The sequence below is a fragment of the Macadamia integrifolia genome, chromosome 5, assembly GCF_013358625.1.
Source record: "Macadamia integrifolia cultivar HAES 741 chromosome 5, SCU_Mint_v3, whole genome shotgun sequence".
Lineage (NCBI taxonomy): Eukaryota > Viridiplantae > Streptophyta > Magnoliopsida > Proteales > Proteaceae > Macadamia > Macadamia integrifolia.
In genome coordinates this window covers 34,254,302-34,274,488 of record NC_056561.1, presented here as the reverse complement: position 1 = coordinate 34,274,488, position 20,187 = coordinate 34,254,302, and the positions used below count along the sequence as shown (strand labels likewise).

The following is a 20,187-nucleotide window of genomic DNA, read 5'->3' as shown; positions in this document are numbered from 1 at the left end:
TTCGATCAGGTGATATTTGGATCCAATCACATCTGATCCATTTACATCTCCACCCTAAAGCTATTTAATATAGGGTTAAAATGGATTTTGAAATAATTTCAGCTGATTTGTCATGTCATTATTAAATACTATAAATATTTTTTGTAGACATGTAAAATGGCAAGATTTACCTTCATTATTGAAGGAGAAAATGTTAATTAGAAATGCAAAATAGTAAGGTTACAATTGTTTTGCGTATTCCTCCATTAGAATTTGAGGTATAGTGATGTCCCTATCCCTAATTCTCAGTGGGAGAAATGAACGCTCCCCAGTCATGTGGCCTTCGTGTTGGGACGCACAACACATGGGCATCAAGGAGCTAGGTGTTTTTGGGTTTCACAAGGGTGGGACATCATTTCTCCGCACTCTGTCTGGCGTAGGGGCCGTGTGAAGGGAATGTTCTTTCCCCCTTTCTGATATTTATTTAGGAAAAAGGTCTCTCTATAACCTAAGGCTTTTCCTTCACCTATCACATAAAAATATTTTATTTTAAGAGAAAGAACGCTGTTAGAATGCTTAGTGCATTCTATCGGTTTTAGTGTCTTTCATTTTTTCTCTCCTCCTTCCTATGAAATGATATATCTGTCTCCTATTTGTGGAAGAAAAAAAGGCACAAGCATAAGGTAATAGTTGATGCTACACAGTCAGATAGGAAACCCAATCTCTTTTATTATATTTTCTTTCCCCATTGAAAAAAATGAATAAAAAAGGCATATGTTATAGATTCAGAGACTTTCCCATTTATAAATAATAATAGCTAAGTATAGAAAGAATGAATCAGATGTACAAGAAATATCTGTTTATAGTATACTTCCAAAATTAACAAGCACTTATATTTGGCAGAAAGCACATCCACTGTCCACCAATGGTGTTAACTTCCATTATGTGGCCAAAATATATTCATAATAAGAAGTTGCCAACATACTGAGTTGACTCGGCCAAGTTATTGCACAATTGTGGGTTGGTAAACAGGGCAATTCTGTTTTATCATCTTAAAAATCAGATGAGCTCCAGTTAATTCCGGCTTGACTCGGACACTAACAGCAGATAGGATCTTAATCATGGTTCAAGGTATCGGTATCATATTATCGTATTAGTCAATATCTATCAGTATCACCAGAGACCAACATTGATACAATATCAATGCATCAATCAAAAAATGATTTATTTCTTATTGTATAGAAATCAGCCAAGAGTAACAAAGATATAACCTTGATCCATTTTCAGCACCTATGGTCTCCTAAGCTAAGAGGTACTGGATTCATAATTGCTTTAAGCTAATGGATAGTTTCTCAATAATTTTATTGAATGCCTTTTGGGTAGGGCTCACTAATCCAAGATTCAAAAGGAGTTTAGTAGTACTTATCTTTAAGCTTTAAGTCTTGAACTTTGCAACTACCCTTAAATTAAGAATTGTTGTTTGATCACTAAAGTAAGTTATCCAATCATTGAGTTTGTTGATCCTTGTTGGTGTCATATTTATTTGATTTGGAGGATCTTTGAGTGGGTCTCAACTCTCAAACAAGATTACCATGTACATGATCCACTCTATTTCTCCATCCATGGTTCAAGGAAGCAGTATTGAATCGTTTGAATCACGGTGATATTGATTCTAGACCAATCTAATATCGATATATCGATACGAACTAAAGGTCAAAAGGTAAAAGCGTAAAAAAATCCAAAATGTTAACCATTATACGCCTATTTTAGTTTAGGGAGTCAGTTCATGTGAGGTCTTGGATCCTCTGTGACGCAACAAGGTATCTGGCGTGCATCCAACTCCTTGTACTGCATGGACTGCCTTGAACTTCGTGTCTAAACCTTTATGGCCGTTGGATGCACGTTGAACACCCTGTTACGCCATAAAAGAATTCAATCCGTTCATGTGAGACTTTTAGAATCTCTTAACAAGTCTTGAGTCTTGAGTAATCTTGAGTCTTGAATTACTAAAATAGGGTAAAAAGGGAGAAAAGGGAGAAAAGGGGGAAAAGGAAAAGAGGGAGGAGGTGCACATTTCCAATGGACCCAGGAATTGAAGAACCCATATAAAGAAAAAGCATATGCTAATGTGTATTAAGATGGAAAGGGACCTCATATTCTCACATCCACATGAGATAAGGAATTTTTTGTCTTCTTTTTGTTTTTTGCGGTCTTGAGATTTGAGGAATGGGGGAGAGTGATAAGAGCACTAAGAGTTCATTTCCTTCATATCCCAACAACACAAGTGGCTGAGTGGGGTGAAGAGGGTGGTAGGGGTTGTCAAATCTGATGTTAAAAAAGTGGTAACCTCACGTGAGTGGGGATTTCTAATGGAATCATAATATAATCCATGATTAAGATGTTCCCACAGGCCCCTTAAAAAGACCATGCAAAAGGAAAAGCCCATGAGAAATCAAATTGACCCTAGTTAACTGGGTTCAAGTTCTATATAACTCGTCAAGCTTTTTGCAAGGATTTTCGTGCTTATCTTTATTTGGAATCTCCATGTAATTGATCCCATTAAGTTGGAATAAGGTTTTGTATATTGTTGTTGTTATTGTTGTAATGAAAGGAGGTGCGTAGGCTGAATTCACTCAGTCCTTTTAAGTCATTATCACTTGACATTGATTTGTGTGTAGGTTAAGTGGCACTATTGTAATATGTTGGTCATAGGTTCAAAACTTGAAAAAAGTCTTTATTGTGAAGCAAGGGGGAAGGTTCCATACATTTGCCCCTTATAGACCCTATAATAGTGTTAACCACATGCATTGATTTTTTTTTTTTAATTTTTAATGAACTTTTTATTTCGTAACAAGGTATCGGTCACTATCGATATCGATATGTATTGATTGATTTGATCATATTAGTGTGATTTCAGATCAAAAAGTCAATTTTCACAATTTTTACTACGAAGCAAGGGATAAGGTTGCATACATTTGCCCTTTACAGACCTTATAGTAGCGTGAACCTCGTGCATTGGGTTGTTCTTGTTTTTTTTTTTTTTTTTAAATTGATTTGTATGCACTTCTTATTTCGTAACAAGGTACATGTCACTATCGATATATTAGTGTGATTTCATATCAAAAGGTCGTTTCTTTCATATGGACTAAGGATCATTGCCAGGTTGTTCGCAACGGCTACAGCCTGTGCCAATGCCCCAACCAAGGGATAGCACATGAGGAGCATCTAACAAGGGGGCCCTCGGTCATTTCATAGCCCCTTGTGAGAGGGCATAGGGGGGCGCTGCCAGGTAGAGATCTTTTTTCCTTTATAGACATATATATATATATATATATGTATAACAACCACAATAACAACTCAACCTTATCTCAACTGAATTGAGTTTGAACCATATCTCAACATGAATTGAGTTTGGTACCCAGATCTGATCAAGGTAAGCAAAAGAAAAATAGATGTAAAAATTGGTACAAACTCAATTAAGTGCGGTTGGCTACATGGAAGTGTGGTATATTTTTCCTTTTTCATTGTCTGGTCATGTAGCCCTTGCATCAATGTGGGGTCAATGAAAATGTGTGCAGGAGCATCTGCCCGGATGAGTTTTTTTTTTTTCTTTAATTTCATAGGGGATGGCATGGTAATTTCTTGTCATTTGTTTGGGCACAAGATCCAAGCAACCTAGCAGTGTTTTTTGTTTCCATATGAAAAGGGATGCTATTAGGTTGAATAATGTATGTTAGTGCCTCCTTGTCTCTATCTCTTTGGATTCAGATCCTCTTCAGCTGTTAGAATGCCTAGTGCGACATCCGACACTTGGAAGGACTTGGACATGCACCCCAACAAATGGGCGCACACCCCCAAGTCCTTCTAGCCATCAAGTGCATGTTCAACGTCTCAGAGGTTGGAGAGGATCTGGTTCCCTATCTCTCCTTCTTCGTATGAAATGACATATATGCTTCTTATTGTGGGAAGAGAGATATAGACACAAGGAGGTACTAGTGTACACTCCATAGCATGTCAGGGAGCTCGATCCCATAAAAAAGACCACCTTTATAATTGTTTTAGCGGAACCTTATCGATATGCGAAAAAACCCTTTGTGACGAGTAGTGAAGTGATAGTGAACATCCCCATCACTAATCAATACTAATGCCAATACTAATACCGATACTAATACATATTGATACATTGTCCAATATGATACCAATATTTAAAACCATGGTTCTTGAATGATTATAGACAAAAAAGAAAGCAAAATCGGGAGTATTCCCCATATTCCCATCGCCCCACTCAACTGATGATAATGTTACCTAAAAAAAAACTCAGCTGATGATAAGCGTATTAGATAATGAGAATATAAGAGGGAGAAGAGTGAGAGTGACCGTCACTTAAACTCTCTCTCTCTCTCTCTCTCTCTCTCTCTCTCTCTCTATAGACACCAATAGGCACTAGCTGATCAGATAACCCTCTCCCTTATTTAAGACTTCCTCTCCAGCCGCTGGAAAGGAAATCTGGAGAAGTTGGATGCAACGTGTTTGCTTTTTGTTTCTCTCAGTGGATTACTACTTAACTATTTCCGCCGCTTGGCTTCCATGATGACTCCATGTCCATGCGTCCACGTCCATCACTAACCCCATCATCATCCATCACCCCCCACGAGAACTGAGGTGGCTGTTGAAGTTAATAAAACGGTCAATTAACTCGTGGCCAGTGGGTCCCCACTAAACCTGAACTGTTGCAAGGTCTCACATTCAGATCTTGCAATTCCTATTTCGTGACATTCACCTGGATGTACATGTGAGGATTTAAAACCTGTCATATCTAAAAACAGAAAGGCAAGGTGTCAGGATCCTCAAATGTATGTCCAAATGAACATACATATAGGAGATCCAAATTCAATCTGAGCCAATTATAAAGCCAAACAAATCAATCAAAGACTCGAGGTGAAATCGGTGGACCACATGGTGACATGGGGTTATGAAAATTATACATAATGTGTTATAAGTTCTCGAAGGGGTTTAATAATCAAGTCCATTTCTACCCAAAATAAATATATAGTGTATGATTTTTCAAGAAGTTAGTGGTTTGCTTTAATCTTAGAGGCCAATTCACAAATGCCCACTTGCACCATAGGAGCATGTGTGGTCTTGAAAAAGAGTTTCAGGTGGTATGATTTAGTGTCTCAGCCCTCTTGAGTGGCCAACTTGTGCTTTCAAACGAGTGCCTGGTTACTGAGGAAGTTAATAGCTTGTTATATATTGGAGGCCAATTGGCAAAACACCTAATTGCATCATAGAAGCGTCTACGATCTTAAAAAGAGTGTTAAGTAATATGACTCAGCTCATTAGTATTTCTAATTTAATTTATAATAAAAGTTTATAAAAAAAAAAGTGAAAAGGGGATGCATTATTAATAGTTTAAATCTCAATTTATAATAAAAGGTTTTTATGCACGATGATACTTGTACACATTAACTCGTGTCTTCAACTATCTGATGGAGGAGAAAATGGGATGTATTATTAAACTTTTGTCTTCCATCTCGTCCTTATACAACGATTGAAATACACGATTGTACATAAAAACTGGATTCATATTCTAATATATGATTCCCACAAAGATTCAAAAATTTTATGTAACATATGATTTATATTGTGATATCACATCGGTAGGATCAAAATTTCAAAAGCTTTTTTTTTTTTTTTTTTTTTTTTGTTAAAGAAAAACTTGTATTTCAAGCATTAGGGTTTTGAAAAGTTTTGAATTGTTATATTATGAAAATGGAATGGAGTCAAGTCTGAATGTAAAAGTCAAAGCAAAAGATATTAGATTACAAAGGTGTCTAAAAGTCAAAACACATCTGTTTGGTGGGATTCTTATGTATGAGGATGGAATTCAGGCAAAGTCAAGAATCTAAATTTTTTTGTGCCACACCATTTTTTTTCTTTTTAAATCGGAATTGAATCGGTTTATTCGAACGATCTGGAGTGGCCGATTCTAGGGAGTTTAGATGTAGGTCATTAAGCTTTAGATATAAGGTAGGGCTTTAAGAATTGGTATTGAATGATTAGTATCGGCTGTGACTGATGCTGATACATGATCAATATGAATTGGCCAATATGATACATTTATAGTTGATATTGGTGAATTAAATCCCTAATATGAGGAGCCGATTCTAAGGTAATGGGGATCATTCCAAGTTCCAACTCAAATTCCAATCTAGATTCCAAGTTTATAATCCTTGATGTCGACTTCTTTTTTTATTTTCTTAAGAAAAAGTCCGAGCACACTGTTGAGGTGTCACACTCTCTCTCTCCCCCCTTTGAAAATGATTCCCATACCCCTAGCATCCTAGTTCCCCTATTGGTTGAGCTGCTAGCTCTAAGAAAGCTAGCGGTGTGCCCAACCATCTCCCCTATCTCTCTTTTATTGTCCTATGTGTTGCTTCTACTTCCAAACTTTCAAGAAGGATAAGTATTGCTTCCTCCCATTGATCATATTAACATGTGGATTGAGGAGGGGTCTGGCAATCGGGATTAAATCGAAAGAAAAATGAATTGGCCCAATTTGAATCGACCATTTAGTTATGAATTTTCTTTTCTAGGGTTCAGGCTCTGTTAGAATCAGTTAAAATCGGTCCTCAAATATGAGAATTCATAAATTCTAGAGTTTCTTACCATGAATCGACTGTTTGGAATCAACCGAAATCAATATCAATCATAAATCACTGACTTTGATCCAAATCGATTGATTCACCAATCCAATTTCCTATTTTTTTCAAAGGTGGACCGTGACTCCGTACCATCCAGCACTTGATGATGATGATGATGATGATGATGATGATGATAGTGAATAATAGATAAGACATGAGAGATTGGACACCCTCACAAGAAGTCAGATAAGCAGAAATCAAAACACACAAGCAAAGGTTTCAAAGTAGGAAATATCCTAATTTTGGACCAACAACAGTTCATGGAAACCCTTAATCTCCCTAAATTTTCAATGACTATACGTTACATGTGATAGTGAGACTTGGAGTGTTTGAATTTTGTACTTAATTAGATTATCATTTTCAGTTGAGAAGTCTATATGCTATTTCATATTTCATATCAGTGGCATTGTCACATCGATATATAGGTATGGATTAATGGAAGGTATTGACTGATGGACTTAGTTGGATGGAGCTCAATACGCGAAGTGATCTCCCTAATGAGTTAATGGGTTTTCTAGTCAACCTATTCAAAAGGTGAAAACAAGATCAATAGTGGAGGAAAACCTAATGTGGAGAATTCTTCGTCAAAAGCTATGGATTTAGGTCCTCTTTGGTATCATTTTTCTTTTCAATTTTTGTCTATTTAACAAAAAGCATTAATGAAAACCATTTTTTTTATCAAAACATAAAAATGGTTTAGTAATTACTAAATTAAAATGGTTTTTGGTGAGAAATAGATTTGGTATCCCTATGTGTAAAATGGGTTTTTGAATAAATGAGTGAAGAGATGTCTCCTTCACCCATCTTCCTCATAACTCTCTTTCTCCAATCTCCACTTTCTCTTCTGTAATTTGCTGCAACTTCTTTCCCTCTTATCCTCCCTGTCCCTTCTCCTCCCCCTTCTTATTCACCCTTCTCATCTCTCTCTCTCTCTCTCTCTCTTTCAAATGATTTCATATCTACTTAGATCTGAAACCGCAAATAGCCCAAGGGCCCTTTTTGCAACTTGTTGCGGCCAACCCTCAAGGGCCAACACTCGTGGCTGCTACGTGCGGTTGGTCACGGCTAGTGGGTAGCTGGTCGGTCCTCTTCTCTTCCACTTGTAGATCTGAATACCTGCAGAAAATATCCTTATAAAAAAGGAAGAAAAAAAGAAAAAGAAAAAAGAAGAAGGCTGCAATCGATTGATGGAAGGAGAAGAAAAGAACGGAAGTGGGGATCCACTGCCACTAGTCTATCACCGGGAATAACTCCCATCGCCACAAGTGACAGATTTGCAAGGAGGAGAACAAGTTTGCCGGTGGTTGAGGGTAGGGATGGAGCATAGATGAGTTCTTCTTGTTTTTCTTAAAATATAACGAAATGACATTTTTACCCTGGATTTTGGGAAGTATAAACACGTGCTTATTAATGTTTAGCATAAAAACAACTGCAAATGGTTTTCAATGAAAAATCATAAATGGCTTTCCAAGTTCTTTTTGATTTTTGTGTTTTTTCAATATTTTTTAAATAGAAATAGGCTTCATAAATAATACCAAACGCACCCAAAAAAGATTTTTGAAGTAAAAATCAAAAAGAAAAATGATACCAAAGAGGGCCTTAGTTCTTTGTCAAACACTATGGATTTAGGTATGCTTTTTTTTTTTCATTATAATTCTAACACATCTAACAGCCTAGAGCTTCACAAGAAACTTCAAAGTACTACCCTCATTTGGTTATCAAATCAGTGGTTCTAAGGAGAAGAATTGCTTTCACTATTGGGAAGCATTAATGTAATATCCCTCTATTAGTATTTAATCCAACCCTTTTTGCGTAACCTATAATTACCAGTCTAGAGCTTCACAAGAAACTTTTAAGTACTACCCATATTTGACTTATCAAATTAATGGTTCTGAGGAAAAGGATTGCTTTCACTACCAACTAATGCAACCCCTTTTGTGTAACCTATTAATTATTAGTGTCGAGCTTCACAAGAAACTTCAAAGTACTACCCATATTTGGTTTACCAAATCACTGGTTCTGAGAAGAATTTCTCTCACTACCCATATTTGGTTTACCAAATGACTGGTTCTGAGGAGAAGAATTTCTCTCACTACCGAGAAGTATTGGCTGGCAACAATGTGATATCCCTTAGTATTTAATGCAACCCTTTTGTCTAACCTATAATTACCTAGTGGCCATTCACCCAAAAAAAAAACTAGTGGCCAGGAAATAAGTTAGTATTTATTTATTTTTTGCTAACGAAAAAGACCCTTCGAACCTGTCCAGTTTTACTGTTCAAGCCCAAGGGTAAAAATGGAGTCAATTTCAATGCATGTTAGGGATAATTTGAATTTTGAACCTGACTATACCTAATCTAAACTTGACCTGTCCCATTTTGTTCATGAATAAGGTGTTTCAGTTAAACTTGACCTGTCCCATTTTGTTCATGAATAAGGTGTTTCAGTGTTGGCACAATAAGGTTATGTCAAAAGGTTTTTGGAGGAAATTTTAATGGCAGATTTCCAGGACTAATTCTGTGATGGGAAAATTATACAGTTTATGGTAGAATATTAAATAGCTTGTGGATTAATTAATATCCATGAAGCATTATAAAAACTGGAACAGATCTTCTGGTAATCAAATAGAATGGACTGGACATTTACAGGTTTATACAGTTTGATCTCCTTGAATATTCCATCAAGGAGTCAATAGTTTAGAAGGCCATATGTCCAGATGATTAATATGACCACCAGAGCATGGAGGGGGAAGGTTCAAACAGCCAGACAAGTTTGGCCACCCACTCTATGGTCCATGGAAACAATACTTCCTTACAAAGACAATCAAAGATCCCCATGCACACATATGATACAAATGGTGGATGGCCTGCACATGAGATCTAAATTGAGAAAGAACATAGCTATTGCTGCTTTCCAGTCTCCTGAAACCTAATTTCGGTTATAACTTCATTCAAATATTAAGCTGCATTATATGTAGATTCTGAGAAGAGAAAGCTTCCATGTTTGACACAGAAAGCAGACATTTTCCTGCTAATGTTGATCCTCATAACATGTCTCATGCTGTCACCCATCTTTAACATTCTCCAAGAGAAGAATATCAGTGTAAAAAAGTCATCCGGAGACTGATACTAACAGGTGTAGAGAATATACGGCACATTTAGCAACTGAGACTACAACTGCCTCTTTTCTTCCTAAACTTTTCAATTTCTGTTATTGATTGGGAAACAGTTACAGATGGCTTACACCAGATGAAAACAGACCTCCCCAAGAACTCAAACATGAGAGCATTATCCAGTTTAAACCATATAAGTTACCCGAACTTGCATGATATTCATGTGAGGAACTCTCATATTTGCTGCTCCTGCCCTGCAATTCTTCCTCAGGAAAGCATAAATATAGTTTATAACCAGCTTCTTAAGGAACCAAGAATCTTTCCTTGCTCTCACATCCCCATGCCCAAGCAGATATGTAAATCCTGAATCCATGGCTTCTCTAAGGGCCGAAAGTTCATACTCCAAACTTGGATCCTCATCTGAGGACATGACACTTGCTGGCAACATGGAGATGGCTTCCCCTGAGCTACAGGCCCCTTCCTCTGTTCTTTGATCCTGCATCAGTGGAACCTGAAGCTCCCCGACCTCATTACCCAGGACCAGAGTCTCCTTAGACCTCACTGAATCATTGTCAACCTCATCTGTTAAGTGGTTCTCTAACGCAATATCTTGAGCCTCCTTTCTCAAGAAATTCTGGAGGCTCTCAACCAAAAGTTGCTCAAAGGCATGGTGATCTTCCTTCCTGACATCTTTATAACCATAACGGGCAATGCAGCGGAACATGTGATAGTCCTTTGCACAAACCCTTCTGAAAAGAAACCTTTCTTCTTGAGGGACGACTGGGACTGGAATGTACTTGATGCAGACAAAAACAATTGTCGAATGAATGGCTGGAAGGCTGACTAGGAACTGTCCAAATACTGAGGGAATACCTAGAACCAGTTCATTGTATATTAATCCAATCCCTGGGACCCTTATTGTTCCAAGTGTTGACCCCAGGTCAAGAAGAAGATCCATGGAAATCTTTTCCCTGACCTCGCTCTGGTACTTTAGCACACTCCCATAGTTCCAAATGTACATTATACAAAGGAAAAAAGAAGCAAAAGCAAGTGGGAGCCAGCCACCCTCCCTGATCTTTGTCAAGACTGCAGATAAATAGATGAACTCTATTGACCCAAATACAAGTGGGAAACACAGAGCCAGAAACAGGTTGGTCTGCCATATTAGAAGCATTACAAGTGTCACCAGGGTCGTGCTCACCATCATGACGCCAACCTCTGCAATGCCTGCAAGAAAATTTTGTTGTATGTCCGTAAGATTCACTGGCATTAAGTGCGTGTTATAGGAGTTGCTACCTGATCATTCTCATGTTAATCAGACAAGACAGAGGATCTGCACGCAACAAGCCAGCTTGAGAGAGTACTTAACCGTATGCATTGGCTATATCTGTTGTGCTTCTGAAGGTGGCAACCACTAGAATGCACATGACCATCAGGAACCAATTGATGACGGGAATGTAGATCTGACCCATGAATTTCTTGGACGTGTGAATTATCTTCATCCTTGGGAAGCATCCTAGGGCCATGGATTGCTTAATGCAAGAAAATGTTGCAGATATCATTGCTTGACTGGCAATCATGGCCGCAAGCGTGGCTGTCACAAAGACTGGCCAGAAAAGGCCATCTGTTTGCCATAAATATTTGAATATTACAACAGTTAGTACAACGAAATGAAAAATATCTGAAAGCATTTATCTATAGTTGAGCCACGACATAACTGAATATAACGACCGATATCGCTCACCTGGGACAGAATCATAGAATATTCTTTCTGCAGAAGTTGGGAATTTCATTAGATATGCAGCTTGGCCCATGTAACCCAAGAGAAGACACGGGAACACGACACAGGTGAAGGCAATCTGTGGGCACCAAATAGATTTCAAATAAGATTATAACTTATAAGTGGACATTGCCATCCAGGTTTGTGGGGCTGATCATACGAACTTTCTTTTTTTCTGGTCATAAACACATATATCCAAACAAGTGTATATGCATATAGTTTTGTGTGAACCATAAGCATATTGAAGTATACAGGCATGGAAAGGGCATAAAGAATTGAGGTAACACCTGTATAGATACGACAGAGAAATGGCCTAAATCAGCAAACATTGCTTCAGCCCCTGTAATCACACACAAGCGAGGTGTATTAGGGGAAAAAATATATATATATATATATATATAACCATATATATTCTGATACTAGCAACTGTTTTATCATTAATCTGATATACCGCTCTTGATGAGGTGACATTGATAAAAATCTATTTCCTTGTCCTTCATACAGTGGACTCAACCAGGCTCAAACTAAATTCATTGTCTGGCATTGAGTAACGGGAGGCAATATTGGATAGAAAACAATGTGTAGCAATCCAGAGCTGGTGTTGTGTTTATTAGCAATCCAGCATCAATAAGCACTCTATTCTAGCTATTTATAACTCAACTCAACTCAGCCTCATCCCAGCTAAATGAGGTCGGCTACATGGATCCTTTCCCTCCAGTCAGCTCTATTCAAAACCATACTTGATATAAGGCCTAAGCTGTGCATGCCGCATGTCTTTCATCACTCCTAGAGTCATTTTAGGCCTACACCTGGCTTTTTTAGCTCCTTCAATCCGGATCAAATCACTCCTCCGTACTGGAGCATCTAAAGGCCTCGTTGCATATGTCCATGCCACCTCAAATCACTCTATTCTAGCTATGTACACCATGAAAACTGTCCTCACAAGAAATGTATATATTATTAGTCAAATCAAATGGTTCAACTGATATGGTACAAAGTAGGTTGCTACTTCTATAAAGTTTACCATATTTCGTTTGTCAAAATTCTTTTAATAAAATTATTATCATTATCATCTGCAGTAGAACACACCAAACAGTCTCTATCTTGGTTAATTAGAATATCTTCTAAGAACACAATCAGAAGAACCAAGTGAAGCCCATGATTAAGATACGACATTGATTCTACTCTATTCTGGAATATATCTACTGCTGGTTATTACTTCGATTCTCCTCTACTACTGCTGCTTCGTGATTAAGATTCTACATTGTTTTAGATCATCTTATGGCTATTGTACTATTGTTTAGTTGTTCTAATGGCGGAATCTGAAGTACCCAATGACAATGTCCAAGTTCAGATTGCTACTATTAAACTCTCCGGAGTTTCAAACTATCTTTTGTGGGCACAAGCTGTGCAGGCATACATTCATACGAAAGGAAAGATGAAGTATATCACTGATGATCCTCCTACTCCTGATCCTAAAGATCCAGTCACACTCACTGCCTATGAAGAGTGGATGCATGAGAACTCCACTATCAAGATATGATTATGGAACAGTGTTAAGCCTTCCATTGCCTCCAGCCCAAGTTTCACACTCTTGCCAAAGGTGTCTGGAAAGATATATGTGAAAGCTTCTCCTCAGAGAAGAATATTTCTTGCATTTATGATCTATATGAGAAGATGTTCAATTTCAAACACGGAGATAAGACATTGAATGAATACTTTGCTAGTTACAAAGGTATTATTGAAGAACTCCAGATTCATCAGCCTTTGACTACTAATCTGAAGCAACTGAAGCAACAAAAGGCAGAATTTCATGTTGCAAAACTTCTAGATGCACTTCATCCTGATTCCTGACTACCAGTCTGTTAAAAGTCAACTTCTCACAGGGGAAAAGGTACCTTCTTTCTAATGAAATTTTCTCTCGTATTCATCGTCTGGCAAATGCCTCTAAAGTTGATTATTCTCCTAAGGACAACCCAGCCTTTGTTGCTGGTCGTGGACGGGGTTTCACATTTTCTGACTGCTGCCATGGTCAGGGCCCAAGTGGTCAATGTACAAGTAGTCAACTAGTTGACAAAGCTTCTTGTCAGTGCTCTTACTGTGGCAGAACTAATCATACTATTGACACATGTTGGGCCAAACATGGAAAACTTGAATGAGCTAATGAGATAGTTAATTCAGCCATGACTGATAAACCTACTGAGAGAGTTCATTCTGGTGAAACCACTCACAGTTCTGCATCTGGAGCATCTTCTTCTGTGTCCATCCCTCGAGATAATTATAACCAGATACTCAAGCATCTTGATTTTTCTTCGCTCCTTTAGCAAGCTGGCACGTACGGCACTTCCTTATCACATTCTGGACATCTCCTTGAAGTTGGGCCAGTAGTAAAGATCAGCCACTTGCTAATAGGTTTTATCCTTGCCAAGTGTCCCCTAAGCCACCTCCATGTAAAGTATTGTTCGGGAACGGATGGGAATCGTCATACCGGTGGGTATGACCCTTCAAAAACTAATCAACAAGAGAAGGGAAGATCAAGGTTACCTATAGCCTCACTATCCCAAGACCTCCTCCTAATCCTAGCCCTTCTATAGTAGGTTCTTCCCACCATGGCAGAAACTCGCTCTCGTCATTTTCAGGCCACCACAACAAACACCTCTCTTACAATCAAAGGTTCCCAAACCCTTACAGTTTCTCACACACTCACAAAGGGAGAGGGAAAGTGATGTTAGAAGAGGTGTTTAAGTGCCACAGGGGGACCCTATTTAGTGTGGGGTGGCTGGATGGGGGGTATGCTTGTAATTTTTTATATCCTTTGCTTATTATAAATAAAGGGCTTGTGTGATTAGTTAGATCATTCAAGCATTCTCCCCATTCATGTTGTTAACATGGTATTGGAGCCTAATGATGATAGGGGCCTTCATCTTCCTATTCTTTGGTACGACAAGTGACTTGAGTCCACTGGCCTATCAATAGGGGCAGGCAGATCTTGGAATCTGGAGAGACAAGGGGTTAGTTAGATCATTCAAGCAATCTCCCTATTCATGTTGTTAATATGGTATCGGAGCCTAATTCTCTGACCTAGGATTTCTAGCCTTCTTCCAGCCTCTTCTTCCCAAAATCGCAAGCCTCCATCTTCTCACCTTCCATCTTCTTTGCAGGCCTCCATCCTCTTCCATCTTTGTCTCCCTAATTCCCCATAGGGCAGCACTAATGAGGTGATTCATATGAATCTAGTTGGCTATCCTACACATCACCTCAACGGTCTTAAACCCCAGAACCTTGCAAGAGTTGATTAGGGTTCTTCCCCTCTCTGCGATTTTTTATTCTTCCCTTCTTAGAGTTTGTTTTTTCTTGCTTCAAAAAACAAATCTCCACCTATTGAAGATCAAGTACAACAACCTGGAAGGAGTCATTTCTATTTACAAGATTGATATCTATCTTCATCTGCGATTTCCCAAAAATTAGGGTTTTCCTGATCCAATCGATTTTTAGGTCCCCTCTCTCAGGTTCAGCTAAGATTTGGGGAAGACCTTCATCACCCCTGCAAAGGAGTTCGACCAGTCCTGTGGCCCTATCTGCCAAGGTTGTGTGTGTGATCCTCATCTTCTTAAAGATTTAGGTTTTCTTCCAAAACCCTAATTTTCCTATCTCACTAGTTCTTCATTAGAATCAGTGCTTTCTTACCCTTATAGGGCAATTCGATCCAAGTTTGGGCTCTTTCTGATGGTTGATTTTGAAGTTCTAGTATTTCGCCTCTCATTGTCTATTTCTCCTTGGTGCATCATGTCTAAAGTAACTACTACAACATCAAGATCTGATAGGCAACGTCGCAATGAATATATACATCATAGTGTTTGCTCTGTGAAATTGGAGGGAACTAATTACCTCATCTGGTCTATCTCACTATTGCTGGCAGAGGCTCACTGGACATATCACAAGAAAATCAAAGAAACCCTCTAAAGAGGGTACCACTTGGGACAAATGGATCACCAATGACTCTCTAGTAATGTATTTTCCGATCAACTCTATTCATCAGTCTATTTCTAGATGATTCTAGTTTTAGACACTGCTTCTCAGATCTGGTTGCTGCCAAGGAAACCTATAGACAAATAGGGAATAATGCTCAAGTATTTGATCTTTGTAAGAAAGTTCGTACCACTACTCAACATGACCTCTCTGTGTCCACGTATTATGCTGAACTTCGAACTCTGTGGTATGAGCTTGATCATTTCGTAGACTATCATCCTTCCATTGCTGAAAACATTGCTCCCTATACAAAACATGTAGATAAAATTAGGGTGTATGATTTCTTGGTTGGTTTGAATGTTGAGTATGATCAGATTCATGTTCAAGTACTTAGCAGATGTCTTTCCTTACTCTAGAATAGGCCTTTGCCCTAATTCACACAGTGTCATCGTAACACTATGCTTCATCCTACCACTACTGAGAAATCAGCACTACAGACCGGTTCCACTACTTCTGAGGGAGCAGCCAGTACTAGTGACACTACCAAGGAGGTGGTGAAATGTGAACACTGTAACAAGCCATATCATACCAAAACAACATGTTGGAAACTTCATGGGAAACCAGCTGATTTCAAGCCCAACATGCTCGTGGTAAATCCAAGAACAAGGCTCATTACGCTGAAACTGTTGACATACCATTTGCAAATGATACTGGTCTCTCCCAGGAGGAACTCCAGGCTTTTAAGCATATGCTCAAGGCTTCCAATTCACCAACCCTTGTCAATTCATTCCCTTCAGGTTCTAACTTCACCCATTCAGGTATCTTATTTGGTGGTCATCGTGCATCGGTAATCTCCAGTCCTTAGATCATTGACTCCGGTGCCACTGATCATATGACTGGTTCTTCTAACCTTTTACCAGTATTTATCCACCTTAGGCAGAGAGAAAGTTAGGGTCATAGATGTCACCCTATCTTCTGTCTCTGGAAAGGGTTCTATTTAGTGTTCTTCTCTCATATTGAATTCAGTTTTACAAATCCCTAATTTTACTACTGTTCTACTATCTATTAGTAGCCTTGCTAGGGACTTAAACTGTAAAGTAACATTTTTTCCTTCCCACAACATTTTTTAGGATCTGGTAACGGGGAAGACAATTGGTTGTGGTATAGTGTAGGGTGGTCGGTATTTTCTTGATGATGGTTGTCTTTCTAATACTGCAGTTTCTACTACTCCTTATTAGCTACACTCTGTTTCTTCTGATCTGCAACAAGGGCATTGACGTTTAGGACACCCTCCACTTAGGACATTATCTCTTTTATTTCTGCAATTAATTAAGCAATGTAATAAGGATGATTTTTTTGTGAAGCTTGCACTCTGACTAAACAAACTCGTTCTAGTTATTTTCCATTAAATAAAAGTTCTTCAATTTTTCATTTGGTTCACTCTGATATTTAGGGTCCCTCTCGCCAAACATCTATTTCTAGAAAACGATAGTTTGTGTCTTTCATTGATTGTTACTCACGCACATGGGTGTATATGATGCAACACAAGAGTGAGGTGTTCAGTTGTTTTCAGCACTTCCATAAGATGATTCAGACACAGTTCAATGCTACTTTGTAAATTCTTCGAAGTGATAATGGAATCGAGTACATGGAAGGTTAGTTCCAAAAGTACCTTGTTGATCATAGGAATATACATCAGACTAGCTGCGTTGGTACTCCAACTTAAAATGGAGTGGTTGAATGCAAGAACCAACATTTACTAGACATTATCCACGTAATGATGTTTGTCAGATAGGTCCCATCTCAGTACTAGAGTGATGTTGTCTCACTGCTACCTACTCAATCAACCACATGCCAACCCAAGTCCTTGATTCCTGAAATCCTGTTGATGTTCTCAAAGGAGATTCATCTTTCTTCGTTCCTCCAAAAAATTTTGGGTGAGCTTGTAATGCTCGAGACCATCACTTACCAGGGAAATTGGGACCTCATAGCATCAAGTGTATCTTTCAAAGTCATTTCCCTACACTAAGGATACAAATGCCACCATCCTCCTACTCGGCACACTATAGTCACCATGGATGTTATGTTTCATGAACATATTGGCTACTACTCGCCACCCCTTCAGGGGAGTCAGGTATTGATAGTAAAGAGGTGACTCTGAATCTGCCAAATCTTATTGGTCCACCAGTGTACCCACCATCCTCCTTTGAGGAGAGTGAGGAGACAGATATTGATGTTCCAACTTAGGGGGAGACAAAGATCATTGATCCAGCTCAAGGGGAGATGATCATGCCCAACGTACTATTAGAGAATTTTGGAGGCAAATCGATAATTCCACTCTTCAAGTGTATCATAGGGGTCACACCAGAAATAAGCAACTTCAGACCACCACTACTACAACGCCTTTGCACATCCCTTCGCCAGCTCTGGATCCAGAGCCTACTAAGCCTAACACATCATTAGCTACAACTCCTTCTAACTAACCTATTACTCTTAGGAAAGGTATTAGGACTTGTACTCAACACCCCATACCCTATGTTGTCTCTTATGATTCCCTTTCTCCCTCCTATCGTACATTTGTGTCCTCTCCTTCTTCTTTATTCCCCAGAATTGGCAGGAAGCATTTGCAGATGGAAAATGGAAGACAGCAATGGTGGAAGAAATGGAATCCTAAAACAGAATGATACATGGGAACTTTTGTGACTTTTGTCTAGGAAAGAGACCAGTTGGGTGTAAATAGGTGTCCGTGGTAAAGCAAAAATTGGATGGCTCAGTGGACAAGTAGAAAGCTAGGTTGGTGGCTAAAGGGTTCACTAAGACATATGGAATCGACTACCAGGGTACATTTTCACCAGTTGTTAAGCTAACTTCTGCGTGAGTTTCTCTCATATGCTATAAATCTTGGATGGGATCTCCAATAACTTCACGTTAAGAATGATTTCCTTCATTGAGAGCTCGATGAAGAAGTGTACATAGATATTCCACCAGGATTCTCCAGTAAGGGAACTCAAGGAAAGGCCTGCAAATTGAAGCATGCTCCCAATGGGCTAAAACACTCACCTCGGGCATGGTTTGGAAGGTCTCACAAGGCAATGATCTCTGTGGGATACAAGTAGAGCAATACTGGCCATATATTGTTCATAAAAAGGTCTTGTGATAGAGTTATTATACTCATTGTCTATATGGATGACATTGTGGTAACAGGAAATGACAAAGTTGAAATTGGTCGTCTCAAGAGCCTTCTTGGTCGAGAGTTTGAGACAAAAGATCTTAGAAAACTAAGGTACTTTCTTGGGATTGAAGTTGCTTGGTCTTCTAAAGGCAACTTTCTTTCTCAGAGGAAGTACATCCTTAACCTGTTATCTGAAACTGGATTGTTGGGTTGTCATCCTTCGGATAATCCTGTGGAAGCTAATACTCAGCTCAAGGAAAATGAGGGTGAACCTGTGGACAAATGCCGTTATCAATGATTGGTTGGAAAGCTGATCTATCTCTCCCACACATGGCTTGATATTGTTGTGGCTGTTAACTTAGTAAGTTATTTTATACATAATCCCTATTCCTCCCACATGGAGGCAGTTACATGTATCTTGAGGTACTTTAAGTCAACTCTAAGAAAAGGGATCATTTTATCTCCTTGTTATCATTTCAGGGTTAAAGCCTGTTAAAGCCTATATAGATGGTGATCGGGTTGTTTCTCCTGATAGAAAGTCCATCTCAAGTTATTGTACCTTTGTGGATAGAAATCTTGTCACCTGGCGCTACAAGAAGCAAAATGTAGTGGCTAGGTCCAGTGCTGAAGCAAAGTTTCATGCAATGGCATAGGGGATTTATGAGTTGTTGTCGTTATACACATTATTGAATGATATTGGTGTACCTGTTCTTCTTCCTATGATGCTCTATCGTGGTAATAAGGCTACTATTAGTATTGTTCATAATCCAGTACAGCATGACCGTACTAAACATGCAAAGATTGACAGACACTTCATCAAAGAAAAGTTGGATGCTATAGTTTGATTTGTATTCCCTTTGTGAAATTTGGTGATCAGTTAGCAGATTTGTTCATTAAGGGTTAGTCGGGAAGGTGTCTCATCCTTGTTTAGTCAAGTTGGGTATGTGTGATATCAATGAGCCAACTTGAGGGGGAGTGTTAGAATAAGTGTTTAAGATCCGCAGGTGTTAGAGATGTGTACTGAGTAGTTGGGAACTAGTTATTCTACTTGTTTCCTTTTATTGTAATTCTTCTTTTTTCCCTTTTTACCACCTTAGGGAGGTGCTATGTAATTTCTCATAATCAGGGATTAAAGTATCGGTATCGTTCGTCGTATCGGTCGGCCAAAATTAAGATATGTATCGGAGGGTATCGTATCGTATCGAAGATATGCTAAGATACGCTAAAGATACGCACATAAATGGATAGGAAACACTTTTTTTTACACTTTTGCATAAAAAAATAGTTAAAAAAAGTTATATATAACATGTATTATACATAAACAGTAAATTGAGAGTATCGCATTAAGAATCCAAGGTTTGTAGTTGTCCCATAAATGTAAAATCCTTGTTCCCAACCTTGATTTCCACTTTAGTTAGAGAGAAAAATGGTTGGCAGCAACTTTGGAACAAAAACACCTCAAAAAATTATGT

The 20,187-nt window shown here is 38.6% G+C and overlaps 1 protein-coding gene across 2 annotated transcripts in view; it reads right to left on the bottom strand.

Annotated features, from left to right (window-relative positions):
• Positions 1-9,592: 9,592 nt before the first annotated feature.
• LOC122078680 (putative potassium transporter 12) overlaps positions 9,593-20,187 on the bottom strand; it is a 28,575-nt gene continuing 17,980 nt past the window's right edge. For both annotated transcript variants that reach the window (XM_042644771.1, XM_042644772.1), the window contains 4 exons: positions 11,862-11,914; positions 11,539-11,653; positions 11,164-11,418; positions 9,593-11,021 (listed from right to left, as the gene is read on the bottom strand). In XM_042644771.1, the coding sequence (XP_042500705.1) occupies positions 9,979-11,021; positions 11,164-11,418; positions 11,539-11,653; positions 11,862-11,914 (1,466 nt within the window). In that variant the 3' untranslated portion in view covers positions 9,593-9,978. The remainder of the gene's footprint in view (positions 11,022-11,163; positions 11,419-11,538; positions 11,654-11,861; positions 11,915-20,187) is intronic.